Source organism: Corylus avellana, chromosome ca4, assembly GCF_901000735.1.
Source record: "Corylus avellana chromosome ca4, CavTom2PMs-1.0".
Taxonomy (NCBI): Eukaryota; Viridiplantae; Streptophyta; class Magnoliopsida; order Fagales; family Betulaceae; genus Corylus; species Corylus avellana.
Window position 1 is genome coordinate 22,678,197 of NC_081544.1, and position 12,676 is coordinate 22,690,872.

General features: G+C 35.9%; 1 protein-coding gene across 2 annotated transcripts; it reads left to right on the forward strand.

Moving 5' to 3' along the window:
* The first annotated feature begins 318 nt into the window (after positions 1-318).
* On the forward strand, positions 319-12,205 carry LOC132179063 (integrin-linked protein kinase 1-like). Of its 2 annotated transcripts, XM_059591690.1 has the most exons (12): positions 319-1,046; positions 1,334-1,408; positions 1,494-1,598; positions 1,719-1,804; positions 3,158-3,278; positions 4,081-4,160; positions 4,401-4,463; positions 4,575-4,690; positions 5,552-5,637; positions 6,032-6,156; positions 10,649-10,780; positions 11,736-12,205. In XM_059591690.1, the coding sequence occupies exons 1-12, from the start codon at positions 615-617 to the stop codon at positions 11,740-11,742; spliced, it is 1,428 nt and encodes a 475-aa protein (XP_059447673.1). In that variant the 5' UTR covers positions 319-614; the 3' UTR covers positions 11,743-12,205. The 2 variants fall into 2 exon arrangements, with proteins under 2 accessions (XP_059447673.1, XP_059447672.1); XM_059591689.1 differs by lacking the exon at positions 11,736-12,205 and having other exon boundaries at positions 10,649-10,976.
* Positions 12,206-12,676: the final 471 nt, after the last annotated feature.

Genomic DNA, 12,676 nt, shown 5'->3' on the forward strand with positions numbered 1-12,676 from the left:
AATTTATTTAAATAATTAACGTAAAAATAAGACTTGTTAGTTATTTCACTGGTTATTAATGGTTAAATCAGTTTGTAAATGAATTTTTTTTTTTTTTTGGTAAAAATTCTACTTCAATCATTCTTTTAGAAGACATTTCTTTAATACTTAATTTTAACTAATGATTGTCAATTTGATTTAAAGAAATGAATTTTGGAAAATGTAAGTTAAAAAAATAGTGGAGAGAAGGAATTGTAAGATGAGAACCGGAGGGGATCGTTTGCCGCGTTTTAAAAGTCCGGCCCAGCGTACGAAAAATATTAACGGCTTTTTTTCCGCTCCATTTGTGTGGAAAGGAAAACAAAAATCATCCTCTCTGTCCTTCTCTCTCTCTCTGTCCCGAGCGATTCGCGCGGATCTCAAATTGACATTCGCAAACAAACATGCGCGCGATCTCTCTGTGTCTCTGAGAGGCCCTTTTCTGAAGCTCGGCATCGAGAGCACATCGGCTCCTCCCCAAGGCTCTCGATCCGGCCCCAAAACCAATCGCAACCGCCACATGTAGTCTTCGTCTTCTTCGGCATCACCATCATCTTCGTCAAACTCTGATTAGTGATTGATTGGCGTGAAAAGGGATGGAGAGCATAGCGGCGCAGTTGAGGAGGGGGATATCGCGGCAGTTCTCGACGGGGGCGCTGCGGAGGACGCTGAGCAGGCAGTTCACGAGGCAGTCGTCGCTGGACCCGAGGAAGAACAATCCGAGGTTCAGCTTCGGGAGGCAGTCGTCTCTGGACCCGATACGCCGGAGCCCCAGCCAGGACGCTGCCGGATTGGAGCTGTCGGTGCCGGAGAACCTGGACGCCACGATGCAGCTTCTGTTCATGGCGTGCAGAGGAGACGCGAAGGGGGTGGAGGATCTGCTCAACGAAGGGATCGACGTCAACAGCATCGACTTGGACGGGAGAACCGCGCTGCACATCGCTTCCTGCGAAGGCCACGTCGAGGTCGTCAAGCTCTTGCTCAGCAGGAAGGCCAACATCGATGCTCGTGATCGCTGGGGGGGCACGGTATGGTACTTCCAGTCTTCTTCTTTTAATATTGTTATTCCTATCCTTCTGTGTATTGCTCCAGTTGATTTGTTTGTCTATGGAATTTATAAAATTATTTTTTAAAGGAGTTGCTTAGATTAATTTTCAATATAATTTTTGAATAGATTCGGATTTTTTTTTTTTTTTGGTAAAGAATTTCTTGTATTATTCAATAAAATGAGAGATAATTTGATGTTGAGAATTATGAAAGATATTACAATTAATGTCTCTGCGATATTATATGAAAGTGATCTTTATCTGGACAGGCAGCTGCTGATGCTAAATATTACGGAAATACAGAAGTCTACAATATTTTGAAAGCCCGTGGAGCCAAAATTCCGGTATAATATGAACATTTTCTTGTTTTTTAGGTGAGACTTCATGCCTGTAAAGAGACTTATAAATTGCCATTTTTCATACTTTTAGAAAATCAGGAAGACGCCTATGGCTGTCGCAAATCCTCGAGAAGTTCCAGAGTATGAGCTTAATCCACAGGAACTTCAGGTTCGGAAAAGTGACGGGATCTCAAAGGTATGGTCATTGTTTTATCTCTTCTTTCGATGTTCTGTAAGAACTGAGCTAATTATTGATTCCTTCACAAATATTTATAATATCTTTATAGATATCTTTGTTCGTGTACCTCTTTTACAGGGAACATATCAAGTGGCTAAGTGGAATGGCACAAAGGTTTCCGTAAAGATACTTGACAAGGACAGCTATTCAGATCCTGAAAGCATGTATGTGATCACCTCATTTTGACAGTGCTTTCAATATGTATGTTGGATCAGTCTTTACTCTTTAGAGTAACAACTTCCAATATTGTTTAATTTCTCTTTCATTTCTAATATCAACCATGACGATTGAACTTCACTTTTTTTCCCCCATTCTAAATCTATACAAAATCGCCCTTTGTAGTAAGTAGAATTTTTCATACTTTTTTCTTTTTGTGACAAGTTCCTCCATGGAGCAGCCTAATTCTTGTCTATATGTTCTTACCTTGCAACATTCATTTTTTATTTTGTTATTTTGCATTTTAGGAAGTAGGAAAGAGGTTTAATCAAGGTTGAAGGAGCAAAAGGATTTAGGGAGATCGAAGAATTTATGGGTCAAGGTATCAAGGAATTATATGGCCAAGGATGTAACCAATAGACATTAGATAGAGATGAATGGCAAAAAAGAAAAAAAAAAAGAATTCAAGCGAGTAGTGGACCACAATTAGTTGGGAAAGGACTTATGTAGCTGACCTCGATCATTTAAAAGAAAGGCCTACTTAAGTTGAGTTGTATTTTGCATTTTTGGAGACCTTGTATCTTGGAGGCTTCTTGACGCAATTATTACTTTTTTATGCATATCAGATAGGCGTGGGCTAATGCGGTTTTTGTTGTATGTGTGAATGTGAAATTTGATTCCTGAAAGTAATGTGTAATTCTTTTAATCTTTTGATTCTTGGGACAACTTGGGTGCATTGCTGTTGTTCATAACTAGATCATTTCTCAAGCTTTGCATGGTAGTGGCATACCCCAGGAGTGGGGATAAACTCATTTTTTGTTGACTTTTTTTTCTTTGTTTACACCAATCAAATAATGGTTTCTTTGATATACGTTTATTTGTATAAATTTTTAAAGAATAAAAACCGAATATATTTATATGTTTTTTGGAGGCCTTAACAACCTAAAAACTGGGTATATTGTTTTTGGAGGCCTTAACAACCAAACTACAAATGTATCTAAAATTGAATACATAGAATTGGTAATCAAATTCATAGGATTTTTTGTGCAAGGGAAGCTTATGAAATACATATCTATCTGGATTTTTAATGACTAAGCTTCAGTGATCTTTAGCCTTTAAATTATTGAAAGAAGTCTATTTATCATTTCGCTTTCCTCAAAGTGGACTAGGAGTTTCAGTCTTCTTCCCTTTAAGGGATTTCATAGAAAGCTTTAGTTTTGGTTTGAACGAAATGCTGTTGCTGTGTGGTTATTTGGGGTTTGGCTCAGCGGGATTGCTGAATTTGCTGGTTCATAGATTTTATTTCATAGCTGTAACATTAACTCCTATTTTCATAATTAATTTTTCCTTTCTTTTAACAGAAATGATTTCAAACACGAGCTAACATTGTTAGAAAAGGTTCGGCATCCTAATGTGCTTCAGTTTGTTGGAGCTGTTACCCAAAATAAACCTATGATGATTGTTTCAGAGTATCATCCAAAAGTAAGCAAGTCTATACTCTCTCTGCTGCCCCCCGACTAAAAAAAAACTCGAGTGCTGACAAAATGCATGTGTTTGAGTTTGTGTAAAGATTATCTTTTGATAGAAGATGAACACGCTGATTTGCATGGGAAAGGGAAGAGTAGAGAAGGGGGAAACATGAATAGTCTCTCCCTCCATAATCGTATGGTTTGCCTAGTGAGAAGAGAAAGCAAGACGAGTAGTATGATTAGAATGTAAATATATCCTCTTACATAAAAATGAGGATTAAGATGATCCTTCACTCACTATGCGACCCGTTAGAAAGAAATATTTGTTCCTGAAAGCAAATGCTTATCTAATACATTGAACTCTTAATGCCAAATAAAATCTTCAACAAACATTTTCTATTCTGAATTTTTAAGTGTTCTTAGAAGAAGGTTATGATATTTGAAGTTTTGTCCATATTAGTTGTCCTGTAGCACTAATTTTCTATTTTTTGGTTGAGGCCCACTATTGGTTTCAAATCTTTTGTCATCTCTTCTGATCATATGATAGATTTTGAATCTATATTATACATTGAATGGCAGTTCGGATAATTCCTAGTCCAGGATGCCTGTGGATTACTATGAACTTCTTTTAAGAGGATTTTTTTCTTGGGTTAATTAAATTTGCTCTACCTAGACTAGGAACAGCTTTACCCTCCTATGAAAATTTATAGGAATGCTGCATTGATTTGTTAAAACTTTTTTCTTTCCTTTTTCTTTTGAAATTAAAATTTTATTATCACAAACTTGACATTGCTGATATTTGTGGCGCTTTTCAGGGTGACTTGGGCAATTATCTTCAAAAGAAAGGGCGTCTGTCTCCATCCAAAGTTCTAAGATTTGCTCTTGATATTGCTAGGCATGTCTATCTTGCTAGAACCATGTTCTAAATACTTTGTGAATGCTATCATTTGAATAGAAATGTGACCCCTGATTCTTGTATACATAGTACCTATACTAATTTTCTGTGTGTTTGGTCTTTTTAATTGGAATGGGTATTATATCTACAAAATCCTGAAGTGCTTAAGTTCCTAATATTCCTGTCGTAATTTTCGAGCTTCTTCATGTGCTGATCTCTTGGTCAATTTTGTCTTATCAGGGGCATGAATTATCTTCATGAATGTAAACCAGACCCAATTATCCACTGTGACTTAAAGCCAAAGTAAGACAACCAAATGCAGAAGTTGATCTATGTGTATAGCAATTGCAAACCAATTTTTTTTTTTTTTTTTTGGGATGTACTTTAATATTTAAAATCTTGGTAAGGTGCCAGAAATATTTTTCTGGATAATGGAGGTCAGTTGAAAGTAGCTGGATTTGGTCTGATAAGATTGTCCAAAATGGCACCAGCCAAAGCCAAACTAGCGCAGCCAGGGCCTGACCGTTCAAGTAAGTTCTTGTCACACCTTATATCTTATCTCTTGCATCGGATCTTTCTTATATCTTAGTAGACACAACGTGCACTCTAAAAGAAAATTATCATTGCTGTTGACAAGTATAAATATAAGTAATTTGATTCCAAAATAGGAACATTCCTTCAACTCCCAGTACAGTATGAAAGTACGAGTTTTTAGTGTGCAAAAAGAACTGATAATTGCTAGGTGCCATTAACCAGTTAGAGGAAGAGCCTTGAATTCTGAACTTCTCATTGGTGTAGTTGGAAGCCTAGAAACATCTACTCTTTGAGCAATATGGGGATGAAAACAGGATATCAATTATGACAGGCATCTTGATTTATTCAAGTATTGGAACAAGCCAAGATGCTTTGGAAAACACCTTTTTGCCTTGTTGAAAAGAGTTGGAAGGGCTATGGTTTGCTGCTCTGGAGTCCTATGCCGTGAAGAACAATATCTTCTATGGATTTTCTTACAGATATTATATATTTTTGCCAATTTTCATAGGATCACAGTTTGACACTTGTAGCCACAATGTCAACAGTAAACAATTATGCTTATCCAAGTTATTGACCCAAGACAAGTGAATCTTGTTCTGAATGGAACCTACTCAACCCTAAAGACTAAGTGAATCTTGTCTTCAGTATCTGTTACTCTTTCCTATTGTAAAATCCTCCTATAGTTTTCATAAATGCACTAATTGACGAGTAATGGATGCAGCTTATGACCTTTTTCAGTTTGTGTTGTTATAAGTTGTTTCTATGGAGGATGTAGATAATAAAGATCAAGTACTTGAGAAAGGCTGGGGATTATAATTTCTGTGGGCTCATTAAATGATTTGCTTTTTTGATTGCAGACTTGTATATGGCACCCGAGCTTTACAAAGATGAGATATTTGACAGAAGTGTGGATGCCTATTCTTTCGGTCTGATTCTATATGAGGTACTTCTTCACAAATTGTGTGTATGCTACCATGATTAATATGGTATCATGTTTAAATACTTGATGCTCACTTAAGTTGTGGAGATAACCTTCACTTTCCTGGGTTTCTAATATTTTCACACTGGGCATGTGTCCCATTTTCATCCACTGATTTTCTAGCTTGAATGACTTCAGTTGTAATATCTTTGTAAGAACATATCTTTGATTCTGGTTCGGAGAACTCAATTGTTTTGGCATGTATCTTCCATTGCAACATGATGTCTTCTGTTCTGTTTTTTTTTGTTCCTCTCTCCCCTATAGTTGAATGTACAGTGGACCTTTATCTCACAGTTGTTTACTGGTGGGTTCTCAGTCTCAACCACTTGTATCTTGTATTTGTTTTTGTTTGGGCTAGATGATTGAGGGTATACAGCCTTTCCACCCCAAGTCTCCAGAAGAAGCCGCAATAATTATGTGCTTAGAAGGAAAGAGACCGCTTTTCAAGATGAAAGCAAAAGGTTATCCTCCAGAGCTAAAAGAGTAAGTTTGATTTTCGAGATAACTCACCAAATTTGCTATAGGTTTAAGATTTTTAACTTTCTTGGTTGAGATGCCCTGCCTTAGAAATGTGTATTTGAGACTCAAATTTCTTCTGCAAGTTTGATGAGATTTGTTGACCCAGCAATAGTTTTTTTTTTTTTTTTTTTTTTCAAATTTGGGTAATTCTTGAAGATCTAGTGAGCTTGAAATGTTTTAGTTGGCTACCCTTTGTTATTGGGATAATTCTTTAAATTGCGTACAAAGTTGCATAGTTGCTTAAAAATCAAGGTTTGGCGTGAATTGATTTTTTCATGGATGAAATAAATTGAGTTAGTAAAAGATTGCTGGGTGCTGAGCAAAACATGGACACTCTTTGTCACCCCCTAATCATTAGAGGTCTATTTGATGTGTTTTTATTTATTATTAACATTTCTTCTAATTTGACTTCCCAACTTTATTAATTATGAAATATATGTAGGAATTCCAGTGCTAGACATATGTTAAGTTTTATATCATTAAATTATTATTTCCTGAAGTTCAGTTCAAGTGACATTTCCTCTCCCATAAGAATAGTGAAAAATGCTAGTTTAAACCCCAAGTTGCTAAACAATGAATATCTCAATCTTAACAACAATAAAGATTAATAAAGTTAATCAACTTTCAATGCAAACACCACATATATGAATACCAAAATCAAGCAAAGCATTAAAACAATCAACACAAAGATTTTGGTAATGAAGTAGAAACCTTTTAAAGAACAGTTCAAAAATAAAGTTACCCAAGGCAGCCAAACCTAGGAAGTCAATCTACTAAAGAAAAATAAAGAGATTACAAGTTGTTCACGCTTATACACCCTTTATGATGACCCAGAGAAAAGAGTTAGCCACATCTACGTTATCACTTCAGAAGGACTAGTCAATTTTGGAACTTTCTTAGAATTCCTTATAAAGCCTTATCTTACCTAGTAACTAGGCAATGTGGAATTTAGTACTCATGACTATCATTATAAATTACCCACTCTATGTGTGTTACTTCTCATCTTTCCAATATGGGACCAGTATGTTACAAATTCTCCCTCTTAAACTCTTGACGTTCTCGTTAAAGCCATGTCATGCAGTGCTCTAACACCATATGGCTTGGCGTTACTAGGTAGCACTGAGACCATTATGTAACAGCTTGTTCCAAGTTGTATGATATTGTTCACTTTAGGCCTCAACTCGCACGGTTTTGTTATTGGGTTTACCCCAAAAGATCTCATACCATTTAGAGAGATGATGCTCTATATAAGAACATTCCATTTTCCACACCCAGGCAATGTGGGACGCCATAATCACCCCCTCTTGGGATCCAACGTCCTCGCTGGAGACCGCTTGTGCATCTCAGGCTGGGCAACTTGGCTTTGATACCATTTATAATGACCAAAAAAAAAAAAATGCTAATCACATTTGCGTCATCACCCCAATAGGACTAATCAATTTGAAGATTTCCTAAAATTTCTTATAAAGCTCAGTATCACCTAGTAATTAGGCAATATGGGACTTTGCACTCATGAGTGTGTTTATAAACTACCTACTCTATGTGGGCTATTCTTCATCTTTCCAATATGGGATCAGAGTGTTACAATTACTCTCTTCTATAGCAATCATCTTTGGTCTAAACCTTTGAGGCAAAGACCTAAGGATTTTCCTAAAAATTCGATTATTAGGAATCTTTTCACGTAGGTTAAAAGAGAAGTTCACAATATCATATACCTGAGCATAAAATTCATCAAATATCGTTTCATATTTCATCTTAATCTCTCCAAATTTAGAAGTCAACATATGAAGTTTTGAGTTTTTAGCAGATTTTGGTACCTTCATGAGTGACTTTTAAATATTCCATGCCTACTTGACAATTTCACACAAAGATATTTTTTTGAATTCTTTTGGTGAAACAGCCATGAAGATGGCATTTGGTCCCTTGCTATTCCAATTGCACTTATTGATTTCTTTCTTAGACCACGTGTCAACCAAAATAGTTGGCCATTTCTAACCTTTTCCAATAGAATTCCAAACACCTTCATCTAAGGATTTCAAGAAGTCTCTCATACGAATCTTCCAATAAGCATAATTGTTTTAGTTAAAATACGGAGGGACGTTAAGAAATTGAGATAGATATTGAGACATTTATGAAAGGTGCGAAGGATCACACTCAAAAATTTAATCGAAAAAGAGTGAACCTCACTTTGATATCAAATGAAAAACGCTAGTTTAGACCCTAAATTACTAAACTATGGATATCAAAATCCTTTTTCTTTTTTTTTTTTGGATAAATAATGTATATTGAAAAAATGTGCAGAGAGGCGTAACCCATGTATACAAGAAGTATACAAGAGAACCCCTACTAAGTAGAGAAAGAAGCACATAACACTAAAAATTCAGAAAAATTATACACGGGCAAAAGATGCCTTGTCACTTTCCATGAAAACAGAGTATTGAACGCCAACTTCTTCAACTCGAGCACACCATTCTCACGATCATCAAAGCTTCGCATGTTCCGCTCTCGCCAAAGACACCACATTACACACAATGGAATCATTCTCAATATGTGCAAAGCATGCCGATTACCCAACTGTCCCCTCCAACTTCCAAGCATTCGCTCACCTTGTGCGGCATCACCCAATCAACACCAAAGAGTTGTAGAAACGTGCTCCATATCTCGGTTGCAACCTCACAATGTAGGAATAAATGGTCAATTGACTCTCCACATTGCTTACACATGTAACACCACTCCATCACCATAATATTCCTCTTCCATAAATTTTCCAAGGTTAAGATTTCCTAGAGCCACCATCCACACAAAGAAAGCCACTCTCGGGGGAGCCTTAACTTTCCGGATACTCTTCCAATGACAAAACGCCTCTACTTGAGTAGACAGTACCTGGCAGTAAGACTTCCCTTCAAAAGTTTTCTTTTTTGATGGAACCCTACAAATTTTATCCTCACCTCCATATCTAACTTTTTGGGAATACAACAATTAAAAATTGCAAGACAAATAAAGATTAATAAAGTTATCAACTTTCAATTCAAACACCATAAATATGAATGCCAAAATCAAGCAAAGCATTAAAACAATCAACACAAATATTTTGGTAATGAAGTGGAAATTTTTTGGAGAATTCTTCAAATTAAAACTACCTCGGAGCAGGCAAACCGTAGAAATCAATCCACTATAGAAGAATAAAGAGATTACAAGTTGTTCACACTTACAAAACATTTGTAGTTGATACACCCTTGTACTAGACAGGTGACTTACTTGCTCTCTACCACAATAGCTCTTCTAAAACCTCTTGACAATTGTTCTACTTGATCTCCTTTTGCAATCCTGGAACTTTGGTGCGTAAAGGTTTTTTTGTGAAGGAAAGGTTTGCGTGGTTTAACCAAAAGAACTCTAAGAGAGAATTAGCATGAATGCTCCAAAGAACTCTCTCTTAGCACACTAAAACATAGCCTCGTAGTCTTACAAAAATTGTGCATAGAGAGGCCTATTTATAGAGTTCTAGGAAATTAGGTTTACCAGAGCGATTATGAGACCCAAATAAGGACAATCTGAGGTGGCGTTCGAATGGTACCAACCCACAGTTTGAACGGAACTACGTTAAATCATATTCTTGGCAGCGATGTTCGGACGGCTCAGCGAATGCTCTTCTGAACGGTAAGGTGTGGAACTTCTTCAGCTAATGGGCATTCGGACAGCTTAGCGAACAACCTATCGAATGGACTTCTCGGTTTCTCCAATGATGCATCCCTGTTTGGATGTCTCAGCAATCACTTTACCGAACTATGCTTTCAGGTTCTTCAATGACGCATCTTGCTCGAATGTCACACTGAATGCTGTACCGACAGACGTCTCTAATACTACCTGTTTGAAGCCCTCAACAAACAACCTAGCAAACACTTGATTTTGGAAGTAAGCTTATCCACACTGTTAGAACCGATCTGAACGGTTCCTGCAAGCAAAGGTCAAATTGCTCGAATGTCAACTGAATGCTGTACTGAACAGACATCTCTAATACTACCTGTTTGAACCCCTAAACAAACAGCCTAGCAAACGCTTGATTTTGGAAGTAAGTTTATCCACACCGTTAGAACCGATCTGAACGGCTCCTGCAAGCTAAGGTTAAATTACACCCAAACTTACAAGTTTAATAAATTCCAACAATTTGCCTATTTGGACATCGAATCCGCCAATCTAAATCTTAACAAATAGAAAGGAGAGTGAGGAAGACCTACGAGGTGCGAGTGTTACTTTCCAAAAAAAAAAAGGTTCATCAAGCTATTATTGAAACTGAACTTGAGAGTTTTTTATTTTTCTTTTTCTTTTTTAGAATTATTTTAAGTAAATTTGCTTAAGAAAGTGATGAACAATCTCTGGGAACTTCATATGCTAAATCTTTTCTTGTTAAATTTGAGAAGGAATTATGCTTTTTGATAGTTTGATATTATATCTGCAGGTTGGTTGAGGAATGTTGGGATGAACAAGCAGTTGTTAGACCAACTTTTTCTGAGATCATCGTACGGCTGGACAAAATAGTAGCAACTTGCTCAAAACAAGGATGGTGGAAAGACGCTTTTAAGCTTCCTTGGTATGTTTCTCTTACAAAATATCCTTAAGAGGTTGTATTTTTTTTTGTAAGAGCAAATCTATGCGAAGAAACTTGGAATATACCTTGGTAACCATTGTTGAGCTGGTAGAATTAACCTTTCACACTCATTGAAATGTAAAGAAATCTTGTCCCACTAAATGAATAATATCCAAGGCTCCTAGATCAATTTCTTGAATTTGGTACTCCTTTTCCTGACACATTAATTTTAAAATGTAGTAAAATAAAACCATAAGGGGATGGTGTGGAATGTAAAATTGTTCAGTAAAATATATTCTGGAGAGGGTTGAAAAGAGGGTTCCGGCTTTCAAATATATAGGATTGGATTTTTTAATGACCTAGTTTGTTTGCAATAGTTCTACGGTGTGCAGGGTTCAAGTGAAGAAATTGAATCTTTGGAGGTTGTTAATATTCTGTAGATTTATATGAATTTTTCAAGAATTTGACCAGAACTTTTGTGTGTGAAAATGATCATATAGACCAAAATTTCGTTAGGGTTGTCATCTTGAAAGAAGGGAGTATTCCTGAATCGTTTGGAAATGGTAAAATATTCCTAAAAGAAGTAAGACATCACATGATTTTAAGAAAAACTATATAAATGTTTATTCATCTAAGAGGTAAGTCACATAAAAAACTATATAGATGTTTATTCATCTAAGACCTTATTACTTTTCCTTTTTAAATGATTTCCTAGAAATACTCTTGTGAGGGTGCCGGTGATTCGTGAATGTGTAGAATATATAACGTAATATATTAATACATCTAGAAGACTATGTTTCCCAATGAATCTTGTGAGCATACCTTATTTTGCACATGTTGATTGAAAAAAAAAAAAGGTGTAGATTCCTTCATGCATTTTAGCTTACTTGTTACTCTAGTTGTAAGGATTTTTCTTTTGATTTCTCCTCCTAATATATGTTGATATAATTATATACAGGATCTAAGAGGAGGTCTTAGCAAAAGAAAAGAAAAGAGAAAAGAGAAAAAAAGATAAAAGAAAAAAGAACAAAGAAAAAAAGAAGAGAAGTATAAAGAAGAGGCACTCAATTCCATTGGAAAAAGGAAAAAAAGAGAAAAGATTAAGGCGTTTTCGATTCAAGTTTTGGAGTTTCATACTGTACTACTAGTATTTTGGATATATTCAGAGTGAGTTTGAACAAAGTGGACAAAGATTAAGAAAAGAAGATAGTTTATCTCTCATTCTTTGTCCTCGTAGGGAGCTGGGCCAATCCCCTTTCTTTGTATAATGTTATGAAGGAGCTTTGTTTTTACTTGTAACCCCATGAATAATTTATCCACGAAGGAGAGTTGGTCCACAATCTGTAAACTGTAATTAATGTTGGGGGCTACGTAATTGACTCCAAATAATTGGAATGAGTTAATGGTTGTGATTTCTATAACTATCAACATGCTGTGAGCACGTGGATGGAGATCCGGTGCATTTTTCATTTAAAATGAATGGCTTAGAATACACAACACTTGCGAGAGAAATGGATGTTTTGCACCACGTGTAAGTTATAAGCATGCATGAACGGTTCAAATTAGAGTTATTGTGCCACATTTGGTGCTTTAAACAGTGGTTGTGTTATCAATCCACAAACAATTATATTTACAAATTATCAAATTAAAGCAATTTTATTTAAAATGGAGAACATCCGTGAATCTCTTAACACCCCATCACGCAAAACGAATTGAAAATTTAAAGTATATTCTTGGAGATCAAGATTCAAGGCTGTGTTTGGCAATGAAATAGAAAAAGGGAGTGGAACGGTATTGTAGCAGATTTGATTGATATAAGATAAAAAAGTAAGAATGTTTTATATAAAAAAGTGAAAAAAATTTATTTTGTAGTGATTTTTTTATTTGATAGTAATAAAA

Excerpts from the sequence above, each read along its gene's own strand:
- LOC132179063 (XM_059591689.1), top strand. The coding sequence starts at position 615 with ATGGAGAGCATAGCGGCGCAGTTGAGGAGGGGGATATCGCGGCAGTTC. Across the intron at positions 1,805-3,157 it reads TATTCAGATCCTGAAAGCAT|AAATGATTTCAAACACGAGC; the intron begins GTATGTGATCAC and ends TTCTTTTAACAG. Across the intron at positions 4,691-5,551 it reads GCCAGGGCCTGACCGTTCAA|ACTTGTATATGGCACCCGAG; the intron begins GTAAGTTCTTGT and ends TTTTGATTGCAG.